This window comes from Copadichromis virginalis, linkage group LG11, assembly GCF_057382275.1.
Source record: "Copadichromis virginalis isolate Kocher_CV1m ecotype Utaka linkage group LG11, C_Virginalis_male_GT1.1, whole genome shotgun sequence".
Classification (NCBI taxonomy): domain Eukaryota; kingdom Metazoa; phylum Chordata; class Actinopteri; order Cichliformes; family Cichlidae; genus Copadichromis; species Copadichromis virginalis.
Window position 1 is genome coordinate 15,556,714 of NC_140628.1, and position 13,712 is coordinate 15,570,425.

Here is a 13,712-nt window from a genome sequence, read left to right on the forward strand (position 1 = left end):
CTAACGGACTAAGAATTACAAATTTTAAACATGTATGAACCCAAGACTTATCTTAAAGCATCACGTCACTTTAACTCCAACCATAATCCCTACCATGACAAGTCATGACGCACCCACTTTGCCTGGCAACCACCTAACGACGGACTAAAATTACATTACAGCAGGACCTGAGCATCGCAGGGGGACCTTTTGAAGCACATTGTCCTATGCATTTTTCCTAGGTGCGTGTAAATTACATTTATATGTTAACTATAAGACATTTAATTTTGAAAACCATAATCAAATTCAAGTTGTGAAATCGAGTACAGACCCAGCTGTTTTTGTTTGTTTGTTTGTTTTACTTTTGTATTTTCAGTTTTCTCATTATGACCAATATTGATCAAGACCAAAAATACCGCGGCATGAGCAGGTACAAGATAAAATAAAACCGCGAATATGCTCCGCAGCTCTTTTAATTTGAAAGCGGAAGTGTGATATGCAATGCTCGACGAGGGGCTACGCTGACTGTCAAGCGTTTGGAATAGGACTACGACGTGTAGCGGATTGTGTTCAGCTGTAAAATTCAAAAGGGCTTGGTAAGAAAAAGGAAAAAAAAAAATTAAATATTTTAGAGAAGTAAGCTATACGCGAACCCGGCGCCAAAAAAACAAGGCTGACTTTCTTTTTTGTGTGAAAACCTAGAAGTTGCATTATGGATTCGGGGAAACACCCATGCGCTCCACCAGCGGGATGGTCCAGTGAGAAGTCCTCCATGGGCCAAGCGCCCCCTCCACCCTACCAGGACGACAGTAACCCTGGCCCTGGATATCCACTGCAGGTAACCAGCACATTTAAAGACACATTTTTAATATAAAAAAAAAAAAAAAAAAAAAAAAAAAAAATATATATATATATATATATATATATATATATATATATATATATATATATATATATATAATATGGAGAGAGAGAGAGATCTAAAGACGAGGTAAGATGTACTCCTTCTATATTTAACCTCTATCAACAACAGTCTCGTTTTTCCATAAATCACTTATCCAACCCGTTTTCCCACTTCAACCACCTGTTTCGTTTGCAGTGGAAATGAGTTGGTCTTATTTCACCTCTGTGTCCTGCAGGGTTATCCCGGGCAGCCTGCAGGAGTAGGATATGGACAGCCTGCAGGAGTAGGTTATGGACAGCCTGCAGGAGTAGGTTATGGACAGCCTGCAGGGGCAGGATATGGACAGCCTGCAGGGGCAGGATATGGACAGCCAGCTCATCCCATGGGTGGACAGTACCCTGCACCTCAGCAGGGTACTGTCGTGGTCCAGCCCACAGTGTATGTGGCTCAGGGTCCTCTAACTAACCCCGTCAATGACTACTTGGGCTACTCCATCTTCACCATGTTGTGCTGTTGCCTGCCACTTGGAATTGCTGCCCTTATCTTCTCCATCTTGGTGAGTCTCAAAAAAGAAAGTTTTTCATTCTTCATGGACTGTTGCACTGCAATAAATACACATCATAAAGCTGTTTGTTTAAGGAGATGAGATGATACCTAAAGAATTCCAAGAGTTCTAAAATGAAATGAAATAATAAATTAAATTTGTCATTAAGTAATTAAATTTGGGAATAAATAATAATTCTACTAATAATCAAAATAATAAACTCAAAGATTACTAATAGTTCTGGTGGCTTTCTTCCACCACTGATGCTTGTGGTTTCATTTATAATGTATTTTGGGAGACCTGGCTACATCAAGTCCACACCAGCACCAATTCAGTTGACTGTAACACTGCATCAACTCAGTACCTTGGATAATCTGTGTTGACTTGCTGTTAGATGTTGGGGTCTGTTGAAAAGCCACAGCAAGAATTTACATTTTAAAATAATTTTATGGTGCACTCCAGGACAGGAACCATGAAGTAATTGATTAAAAAGTGGAATATTTAAAGATATGTTTAATTAAACAAATTGAAATGTTAATTAATTAATGATAAATTTAATGTATTCATTTATTATTTACGCAGTTTTTTTTATTTAGCCCACATTTAGCACATTTAGCCCTCCATAGTTTTAAAACATTCAGTATAAAGTTCATTGAGGTATTAAAGTAAACCATGCTGTTCAGAACAACATCTAACACCCACATGTTACTGCGTGGGAACCAGATTAGAGAACATGCTTAGGTTACCAGAAGGTGTAAAAATTTGTGCAGAGAAAAGGAGAAGTGAAAGATGCAAAGATGTGCAATAACTGTGTGACAAGAATTCACATGGAAATCAAAAAGACTAGGGGAATAAGTAAAGATGCCATATCCAATGTGGCACGAGAGATGAGAGCGAGATGTTTAAAAACAAAACAAAAAATATTGTACCCACAGTCTTGAGGAGGGGAGGATGGGTGTTGCTTTTTACTTCCATCTGGAACGAATGGCTTTTTAAATGGTTGGTTTTGGACTTGATTGACCTGAATGTCTTTGCAGAGGGCAGGGAGAAGAGTAAGTAGTGGCTGCATTGGGTGTGGCCATCATAAAACAGCTGGCTGTCTTTTCGAGTCAGCAGGTGTGACTTTCACAGAGACAGAGAGAGAGTAGAGTAGATAACCATTGTGGGAAAACTCAGCAGTAAGAACACGCTGGTGGTGAAACGCTCTGCAGTGCAAGGGTTTCACTTGCATTTGAAAGAAGGCAGCTGTAATTACCGGCGTAATTGAATATAGACCCACATAATTTCCTCTGAGGCACACAGTGAGCAGCAAAGAGGCGTTGTCCTGTAAAAGAGATCATCAGCAACAACCATCCCAGTTATTCAGGGACTAAATCCACCACAATAAGTGAATGCAATATTTACAGGCACGTCCTGCTGTAATCGTTGTTGCTGCTGACGTTGGGCTCTTTGTATTCTGGTAGAGTCGAGATTCTGGCTCCAAGACATAACTGTAGATTTGAAAAATTGTCATTTGCAATTAAGAGCAATTAAAAGAAAGTAGGTCTTTACTGAGGGGCTTTAAAGGGACAGAAAAAAGAATTTCCGTAGGCTGCAAATAAAAGGGGTCTCAAAGTGAATCCAATGTGGAAGTTGCATTCTTTATACCAGCCAGCAGGGGGCAATTCTTATGTTTGTGGTAACAAATATTGTTATACAGGAATATATGGGGAAAACAGTCTACGGCTCCCTTTATCCATGGTCTCAGTAAAGCCTTTTCTGATGAGTTTATGGTCCCTGGTTTTAAGTGGTATTGAAAACAATATGATGATTATTTTGTAAAATATGGTCATTATTAGTGTCAAGAAGGGCTATAAAGCAGGATGTGCTTAAAGCCATTGCTTTATAGCTGTACTAGAACAAATCTTAGTTTTAGTAACTGTTCAAAGTTACAACAATTAGTCCAGGAATACAAATATGGAGGTGAAAATGAGCAGAACAGCCCTCTTTAATGCCTTTTTTAACACGGTCTCATTAGAGTGCTACTGCATGCACGTTGTCTCTGGAAGTTGTGGTAGTTGATTCTTACAGGATGGAAAAGACACCCTTGCTTCCTCCATGTTTGTAGTTAAAGGCCAAAAATAACCTTACATTTTACTGCATTCGCAGAGACTCCTGCAGAGTATCACTTTTAAATAAAGGTGACTTCTGAAGCTTTAATGTAAATGTTTTTGCCATAGTGACTTGCAATGCACTTCTATGTGACTGTGCACAATGTTTTATATTATGTTTATTTTTTCATCAGTATTCAGAAGCCTACAGAAACACAAAGCGTGCATATTGCCCTGCATTTTCTGTTGTTGTTTTTTTTAGCCTTTCTTGAGACAAAGAAAATGACAGATGAAAAAACAGAGTCATTAAGCTTTTAAGCTTTTCTAAATTTCCTGTGCTAGGTTTTGTTAAAGTTATGGCTGAGACTACACATGTCATGCTGTGCTAATTATAACTCGCGACACATACCTTCCAAAGCAGCAGATGCTTCCGAGCTGTTATTTTTAAAATGTTACACATGTATCTTTCAGTATTTACATTGTGGTTGTCCACAGTTTCCCACAGTTGCTGTTGTGAACCTAATTAGAATAAAACTAAAACATATTTTTTACCATTACATAACATTGTAGGATTATTGCTTAAAAATAAATAAATACAATTTTTAAAAAGGCATCTATATTGACCAGTGCGGATTAAATATGAAAAAAATTAGCATCAAATGCTGGGATACGACAAAGGCACGATAAGATCAACAAACTCTATTCACTAAGTTTATGCTTTAAGGCAGAAGATTTAAAATTAATCACTCAAGGCTTATTTCGGCCTCTTTTAGCATTTAATAATAATAATAATGGGTTGCATTTCTATAGCGCTTTTCGGGACCCCTCAAAGCGCTTTACAATACCACTATTCATTCACTCTCACATTCATAAAGGGCACTTATGTAAGGTTGATGATTTGTTGCTCTCCCGAATCATGCATAGACACACTTTCAGTTCGTGCTGGAAGAACATGAACTCCTCGATGTCTCCCTCTCTGTCTTCCTCGTCTCTCCTGCAGGTTCACGCATCCTGGCCCTTGTTTTGTCTGTGCCTACACAAAGTTGGCATTATAGCAGCCCCACCTCTTTCCATTACTATATCACAGCCGCTGGGTCTAACACTTTGTCTGGTGTTGTCTTGTAGAAACAGTATCTCTGTGTTGGGGCTGGTCATTTTGGTCTACATTAGACATAATAATGCAGTTCTTCTCATAGACACTGGCTCTTTTGTCAAGCTGAGGAATTTCAGATTGTTGGTGATCACGCGGTCATGAGAATTTCATCATTTTGGCAATATGGAGAATGCCCACTGATTTATTTTTGTTTTTAATCTGCCTCTGTGTAATCTGTGAATCTCTTAGCTTCAGTACTGACAAATCATTGAAACAGCAGTAAAACCAATTTTATGGCATTTACAGCAGCATGTGCCTGAAGACATGGTACACTTACAGTGGGGCAAAAAAGTATTTAGTCAGCCACCGATTGTGCAAGTTCCCCCACCTAAAATGATGACAGAGGTCAGTAATTTGCACCAGAGGTACACTTCAACTGTGAGAGACAGAATGTGAAAAAAAAATCCATGAATCCACATGGTAGGATTTGTAAAGAATTTATTCGTAAATCAGGGTGGAAAATAAGTATTTGGTCAATAACAAAAATACAACTCAATACTTTGTAACATAACCTTTGTTGGCAATAACAGAGGTCAAACGTTTACTATAGGTCTTTACCAGGTTTGCACACACAGTAGCTGGTATTTTGGCCCATTCCTCCATGCAGATCTTCTCGAGAGCAGTGATGTTTTGGGGCTGTCGCCGAGCAACACGGACTTTCAACTCCCGCCACAGATTTTCTATGGGGTTGAGGTCTGGAGACTGGCTAGGCCACTCCAGGACTTTCAAATGCTTCTTACGGAGCCACTCCTTTGTTGCCCGGGCGGTGTGTTTTGGATCATTGTCATGTTGGAAGACCCAGCCTCGTTTCATCTTCAAAGTTCTCACTGATGGAAGGAGGTTTTGGCTCAAAATCTCACGATACATGGCCCCATTCATTCTGTCCTTAACACGGATCAGTCGTCCTGTCCCCTTGGCAGAAAAACAGCCCCATAGCATGATGTTTCCACCCCCATGCTTCACAGTAGGTATGGTGTTCTTGGGATGCAACTCAGTATTCTGCTTCCTCCAAACACGACGAGTTGAGTTTATACCAAAAAGTTCTACTTTGGTTCCATCTGACCACATGACATTCTCCCAATCCTCTGCTGTATCATCCATGTGCTCTCTGGCAAACTTCAGACGGGCCTGGACATGCACTGGCTTCAGCAGCGGAACACGTCTGGCACTGTGGGATTTGATTCCCTGCCGTTGTAGTGTGTTACTGATGGTGACCTTTGTTACTTTGGTCCCAGCTCTCTGCAGGTCATTCACCAGGTCCCCCCGTGTGGTTCTGGGATCTTTGCTCACCGTTCTCATGATCATTTTGACCCCACGGGATGAGATCTTGCGTGGAGCCCCAGATCGAGGGAGATTATCAGTGGTCTTGTATGTCTTCCATTTTCTGATGATTGCTCCCACAGTTGATTTTTTCACACCAAGCTGCTTGCCTATTGTAGATTCACTCTTCCCAGTCTGGTGCAGGTCTACAATACTTTTCCTGGTGTCCTTCGAAAGCTCTTTGGTCTTGGCCATGGCGGCGTTTGGAGTCTGACTGTTTGAGGCTGTGGACAGGTGTCTTTTATACAGATGATGAGTTCAAACAGGTGCCATTCATACAGGTAATGAGTGGGGGACAGAAAAGCTTCTTACAGAAGACGTTACAGGTCTGTGAGAGCCAGAGATTTTCCTTGTTTGAGGTGACCAAATACTTATTTTCCACCCTAATTTACGAATAAATTCTTTACAAATCCTACCATGTGGATTCATGGATTTTTTTTTCACATTCTGTCTCTCACAGTTGAAGTGTACCTCTGGTGCAAATTACTGACCTCTGTCATCATTTTAAGTGGGGGAACTTGCACAATCGGTGGCTGACTAAATACTTTTTTGCCCCACTGTATGTCTTCAACCTGGCACCACCTGCCACACCACATGTGTGAGGTGACAGACACTGAGAGGTGCACAACCAGCGGAATAAAGACCAAAGGTTTTGGTGCACGCTGCTGTTTGTGAAAGCAACAACGCCAGTTGCAACAGGGGCTTAACAGCTTGTGGCTTGTTGTTATGAACAATTTGAGGTAACGGTGATTCGTGTTTGTTTCCATTCTTTCTAATGGAAAAGTTCCGGGTTTTTCTTCCTTTTCTGTGAGCTTTTCTGAATTAATTGCTTTATGACAAAATACTGTGGAGCTTTCAGTAGCACTACATGCCCCCGGGCTTTCCAAAAATCCCCACTTTTGTCGCAATCAGGCTCGAGCAGTCAGTTACCTCAGCTCAAGGGCATTGCCTGCTTTTGTGAAGGCATCACCAAACAGCTCTTTGTTTCCCTGTCAGAGATTTACAGTTAACAAACAGTCAGGTGAATAAACAACACTGAGACACTTAAGATTGACAACGTGCGGCACGGGTGAAAAGCTCAGAGCAAATCACACCGAACTGCAGTATTCGTTTATTTTTATAGGTTACATCGTCAATATGCAAATATAATCACATTTCCTGTTACGCAGGTCCTGATGCTGTCTGTGTGTGTGTGTGTGTGTGTGTGTGTGTGTGTGTGTGTGTGTCACAAAGTATGTGTGTTGCAAGTCAATTTCTAAGAATAATATAATGCAAGTCAACTTCTGCAGATGTGTATTTCTGTACTGATCTCTTGTCAGTGTCACAGGGTCAGCTTCCTGTTTCAACAGAAAGCTGTGTCTGGTGAAATATGTGTAACATAACTTTTGAAGCATAAGCAAGTAAAACAATAAAAACTCCCTAACATTCCCCAAATGCCAGCATTTTCTTCAGAAGCCCTTATTTACAATGAGTGAACATTCAGATGAGCTAATTCTTCTGCAGAGGGGTGATGTATTTTAACTGGAATTTAAGGTTATTTCCTCTTGCTGACCTTAAAATGTGGCATACATTTTAGTTTGTGTCACATTAAAATGTGATACAAATTTATTTTTGGTCTAACATGGCATTTCTTGTTACTGAACTGTCATGTTACGTATTGAAATCAAAGTGGAGACAGTTTTGTGTTTAACCACGGAGCTACAGAGAGCAACATAAAGGCAAACACTGGTCATTGGCTGTAATGTCAGGTGCTCTGTAGCATCTGATTGAGGTAAATTTAAATATTAAAGTGTAAAATGTTTGATCAACACTAAAGAAAATTAGATTTGATTCTGTAAAAGGATCTTCATGTAAAACTGTCTGTAGTCACCAAAACCGATAAAGCCAAAGTAAATATTTGTTCCGACAGGACTTTACTCAGATCAGTGTGACCAACTACCTGATAGCAACAAGAAGCTGTTTTTTTTGTTTGGTTGTTTTGTTTTTTTACATTATATTTTTTTTCTAAAGAGAAATAACCACTTTTCTATCTGAACATTACATTAAACTTACTTGAAAATGTTATTTGACAGATGTGAATGGCGTCTTTTCTACGTTCACTCGGTTAAATGAAATAACAGTTGATGACAGGAGAACTGTAGAAAGATGTGAAAAAGATCTAATGAGAGATTATTTTGTTTTCACCATGATAAGTGGTTAGCAAGACATTGATTAGAGCTGTGCAGTGAGGTAAGAATTCATCACTGAGTGTACTGAATCCGGTTTTAACCCTTTCCTTTCTGATGTCTAAAACTTTTGGCATATTTGACTGTAAAAAGTTTATTTATTTAAAGTCATCGCTAACAAATCTAAAAGCAGGGCAACAGAGCAGTGCGAAAAGCACATACAATTGTCACTTAAGTAGACGCACAGGTATTTGTGTAGCACCTATTTTTGTGCAGTGTTATCTGAACCTTCACCTGCCACTTAGTTATAATAATAAAATAATTATGATAATGCAGGTAAATACAATCTTTATTTCAAGTTAAATTGCAAATGTAATGAAGAAAAAAACAATTGGGTTTTTAAAAGTTCAATTTGAGATTTTGTCGTGGTCCTGAGTTGACTCACTGGTTTTGAATACTGTTATCTTATGTTTAAGATTAATTCTTAAGATTTTCTTGTTCTTAGGGTTTGATTTCTGTTTTGTATTTTTAGCTCCTGTTCTGTGTCTCTGTGCCTGTCCTGGTCCCACATCTGTGTTCCCTCCCTGTTGCTGTGTCTGATGTCTTTGTGTTAAGTTTTCGTGTCTTGCGTTTGGTCTGCGTTGCTTCCTGTGTCTTGTTAGCTCTGATTTATTCCTGCTGTGTTATCACCTGTTCCCTATCCTCTCGTTGTCAGTCTGTGTATTTAAGCCTTGCGATTCTCTCTGTCTGTGTCACATCTTTAACGTCATCCACACCTTCTCCGTGTTGTGTCTCATCCCTCTGTGTTCTGGTGAAGTTCTGGTTCCCAGTTCCACTCTCCTAGTCTATGCTTCCTAGTTTTAGTTTCCTGAGTCTAGTTAGTTCATGTTTGAGGTTCTTGTTTTGTTTTTGTAAAGTTTACTTCTTACAAAGAGTGTTTTAGCAAATAACGCAACTGTTAGCTTCCTGTTTCTGAGTACATTTAGGTCCACATCCTGACCGCAGACAGATTTGTGATTTGGCAGATAATGAAAAACCCCAAGTTCTACTGTGGCGGCGTAGTGTGGGAAACAGAATCACTTTAGAGCTATGCCCAAATGCTATAGCTACAAAACAAGCCCAAATCATCACTCCACACCTCTGTGCTTGACAGTTGGTATGAGCTGTTTGTGTTGATATGCCACGTTTGGTTTTCCCCAAACATGGCACTGTGCATTATGACCGTAACAACCATCTCTACTTTGTGCTTGTCCATCCAAAAGACATTTTTCCAGGAGTCTTGTGAAAATTCCAAACCTAAGCTTTGTTGCTATCTTATTTTTAGAGAGGAAAGACTCTTTTTGGCAACCCTTCCATACAAGCTGTGCTTCTTCTAATTGTACTGTCATTGGCTCTTGAATTTTCTTCTTCTTCTTATTATTATTATTATTATTATTGTTGTTGTTGTTGTTGTTGTTGTATTATTAGTTTTTACTTTCTTTGAGTATTGAACAGTCTGACCTTTGGCCAAAAGGCTGTGAAAACGTTTTTTCCCATGACTCCATATATATCACAAGTATGTACGTGTTGGTACGTGTTTAACATAGAAATATGCTTCTGAGTTTCAACCACAAATACATAAAACTGTTAAAGAGCAAAATGCCACTCAACCCCCCTGCTGTTAGCCTTACCACAAGATTCGGATGGCTCACAGAGGTGAGTGACATTTTGTGTGGTTAAGATGTGTTGAGGATGTTGTACATGTTCCAGGAAATCTCTAAACTGTTGGTAAACTGTAGGTTGAAAAGACAGAGACAGAACAAGAACATCTGAACAATATTAACTCACTGAATAAGCTAGCTAAACTACTCTTTGCCCGTCACTTTGCTTTCATTTCATTGTGGCAAAACTATGCAGACTTTTTTATCAGCTGCGTTCAGCTGTGCTTGCTGCAATGTTACCAAATCCCATGCAGAAAGAAGACGAAGAAGCAGCACGGGCAGACACACTGATAACCCTCCATTGAGACGGCACACAGATTATACTGTCTAACCTACAACAAGGCAAGCTAGTCAGAAGGAAAGGAGAGCCGTGCTTTCAAAGAGCACTTTCTCGATTTTGGGACACTAGTGCATTAGTCTGTATAAGGCTGCCCTTTCTACAAACCAGTTTGGGCTGTGTTTTTATCAGATTAGTTTGTTTCCCTTGGGCCTGCTGTTCTGTTGAATGGACTGTCTAATCCTGTTAGCCAAGCTCCTTCCTACAAATAATTCAGCTGTAATATCACCATAAGAATATATTTTAATGTTTTATTCCTTGGCTTTTGTAGGAATTTTCCCCCCCTAATTGGCAGCAGAGATGACTCTGTGGTTCTTAAATGTTTGTAGGAAAACAGCCCTTTGCTTTCTTGTGTACAACCTCACTTGATGAGGTTGTGCTCGATTGCTAGTTGTAAGAGTCACTGAATGCAATGTGATGTTGTTTTTGTATGTTGTGGCCCCTATTAGTCTTCAAGGCTTCAAGGTACTTTTTAAACTAATGGATTAGACAAACATTAAGCAGATGTCTCCTCAGCATTTTTAGTGGGAGCTCAAAATAAAGATGGAGGATAGGTGTGGTCCAGTCTAAGTACTGAATAAAGTATGCTAACAACAGCTGGTCTGTTGTTTCCTATTTTATTAAAAGTCCTGTGGTTTCCCACGTTGTCCCAACATGTCAGTTTAAGTTTTCATGTGGCCTAAAAGGTTTTTTTTTTTTTAATGGAGTAAATATTGGATTAAAACTCTTGGTAAACTTCTATTTAAGAGATAAAACGATGGGAGTGCTTCATATTGCCTCAGTAAATATTCTGCAGTGTGGCTCTTAAACAGCAATTGCTCGCAAATTACAGTTTACCCATAAGTAGTAATCATCACATAGAGTTCCTTCTCAGTGTGTGCATATCACCGTCATGGGCCATTTGTTCCACAGTCTCAACAGTCAGCTTGTTTTCCGTAAGTTAAACGTTCTTGCCACACCTCTAACAACATAACAGTTGGTACAGTAATTTAGAGTGTTCTGTGCCATGATTGTGTTTGTGAAGAGTTACTGCTAAGCTTTTGTGTTTCTGAAAGTGCATGCATCAGTTCCTCAATACTCCGTTTTCAAATTTTCCAAAGTGAAAAATAATCTTTGTTTACATCATCATTAAGAGGGAACAGGATGCAGGATGAGATGAGATGGCTGATGAGAAAAAATGAACTTGATGCATGTCCACTACAGAGTAATGCAGAGTGCAGAATCATAGGATGCCAACAATACTTGACAAAAGGGTTTGTACTAAACTGGAGAACCCAAAAATCCAACAAAGGATGTAACTAGAAACGTACATATGAGACACAATTTCTTTAGGCAAGGTAAATCTGAGGCACATTAGGAGGAGCAACGGGCAATTTGAAAGGAGGAAGAGGAAGGTGGGACTCACAGGAAACCAATGGGGAATGAGATATGGGAAAACATCACGACGGTTAGAAGAGACAATTGACTGTGAAAGTAAAACAGGAACCAAGCAAGCAATGCCACACAGCAATAGAAATCCCCACAGTAAACATGATGATAGAGGCAGGGGCACACGCACTAACACAAATCCAAATTAGGGAACACAGAGGGACACAACCAGTTCTTACCAGGATACTAAAGCCAAAATGTAACCAAAAACTCCAAATAGGGAAATGAAAACCTGAACCAGAACTCAGAACAGCAATACACATCCTTTCCTATCAGCCTACCTCTCTGACATGTCTTCCCAATGTGTTGTTTGTGTAAGTTTGGTCAGAAGGTTCCTTTGTAAGTGTGCATGCGCCATTAGCGTGCTGCCTGCTGTAACCTATAATTTCCTTCGGGATTAATAAAGTATTCTGATTCTGATAATCAAGCAGGAAAACTTGGTTTGGAATTCTTACTGAGATAATGTAAAACGTCCTGGCTTGCGTGGCTATGCTACTTCTCATTCTTTTTATTATGTAATTTAATAATTTTCTTTACATTATGAATGTTGAAGGTTGTAGAATGTCTCAATGTTCAAACTGCTGGAAAACATTACATCTTCCACACGTTTCCATTTTCAGAAGATCAGAGTATATGCTTTCTGGGTTTTTAAGCTCTAAACAAGTATCATCCTGTGTAGTGGAGGTCCAACAACCAAGAGCAGCAACAACAACCAAATTGCTTTGTTTTTCTTCCTTATCACTTTCAGACTCGGGAATCCAACCACGTTGGCGATCGGATGTCAGCGGAGCGGAGCAGCAGGACAGCCAGGACACTGAACCATGTGGCTTTGGGACTCGGTATTGCTGGCCTGATCCTCACAATTGTTTATGTGGCAGTTGTGATAAATGCCGTTGGCAAATACTGATTTAACATTTTTTCTATATTGCCTCTTCATGCTCAGAAACAGGTTATGTGATCATATCAGGAACATTATTGGCTTTCAGGATGACGTTTTATTGGAAACTTTTTAAATTTGTGGCCCCTAATGTGCTGAAAAATCTTTGACGTTAACCCTATAATGGCATTTGTATCATATTTGCCCTCTTTCTCATCAACATAATCAATACCTTCCATAATTTTAAAATGTTATGGACAAAACTCTTTTTTAAAAGAGTCTAAATTTAACATTGTTGTTAACAAAAAATTGTCAAAAACGCCCAATGTATCAAATGTGATACAAAGAAAATATCTCATAAATATCTCATAAACAACATAATATAGCACAGAAAATGTGGATTTGGTTATAAGGGTTATTAAACATCTCAGTTCCAAAACAATCTGAATTTTTTCTGGTTATTTTTTGATGGGTTGGGTCTTACAGAGTTAATCAAATTATTATCAACAGTGATTGGCAATTTATTGTTATGATCTTGCTGAATACATCCAAATCACTGCAACCCATTACTCTTCAGCAGTGTGAAGACTAGCATCTATTGCCAAAGATTCATATTTACTAATCAGTTATTTTGCTTATGATTTGCTTTTGTATGTTATCACGCATCTATCGTCACATTTTTGACATGTATGGGGTTTTGTTTCTCAATTTTGATGCCTTATGAATGAGAGTTTATTGTGCTGTCATTACACAAGCAGAATTCATGCCATACAAAGTTTATGTTTCATGATTAAATGGCAAATGATTATCACAACTTTAGGTTGTGAGATTAAAGTTTGACTTTGAGTTTTGTGAAAGTATTAAAAGGCTAAAATGTTTACGAACATTAAAATTCCTCACTGATGGAGACATGTGTTTTGTCCATGCTGAAAAACAGTGGAAGACTGAAGTCTGTTGATCATCAGTTTTGCAATCTTAAACAGGATGTCATAGACTGTTTAGAGGAGTGCAAAGCTTCTCACGAAATCAGCAGTAAAGTAGAAACAGTTGAGGCATTATGAGGAGCAGTTCAGTCGGGCTCCAATTCGCTCTGTATTCAAACTTGTGTAGGTATCGCTGGTGTTCTGTTGCACTCTGTGTTTTCTTTGTAGCCAATGCTTAAGACTGTATACCAAATTTCTTTATAAATAAAGTTGAAGTATGTCATGAGAAAAA

General features: G+C 39.1%; 1 protein-coding gene across 2 annotated transcripts; it reads left to right on the forward strand.

The window, feature by feature from the left end:
- Nucleotides 1-13,712, forward strand: LOC146698265 (uncharacterized). Of its 2 annotated transcripts, none has more exons than XM_085473314.1 (5): nt 1-221; nt 356-575; nt 682-817; nt 1,119-1,439; nt 12,369-13,712. In XM_085473314.1, the coding sequence occupies exons 3-5, from the start codon at nt 692-694 to the stop codon at nt 12,525-12,527; spliced, it is 606 nt and encodes a 201-aa protein (XP_085329440.1). In that variant the 5' UTR covers nt 1-221; nt 356-575; nt 682-691; the 3' UTR covers nt 12,528-13,712. The 2 variants fall into 2 exon arrangements, with proteins under 2 accessions (XP_085329440.1, XP_085329441.1); XM_085473315.1 differs by having other exon boundaries at nt 447-575.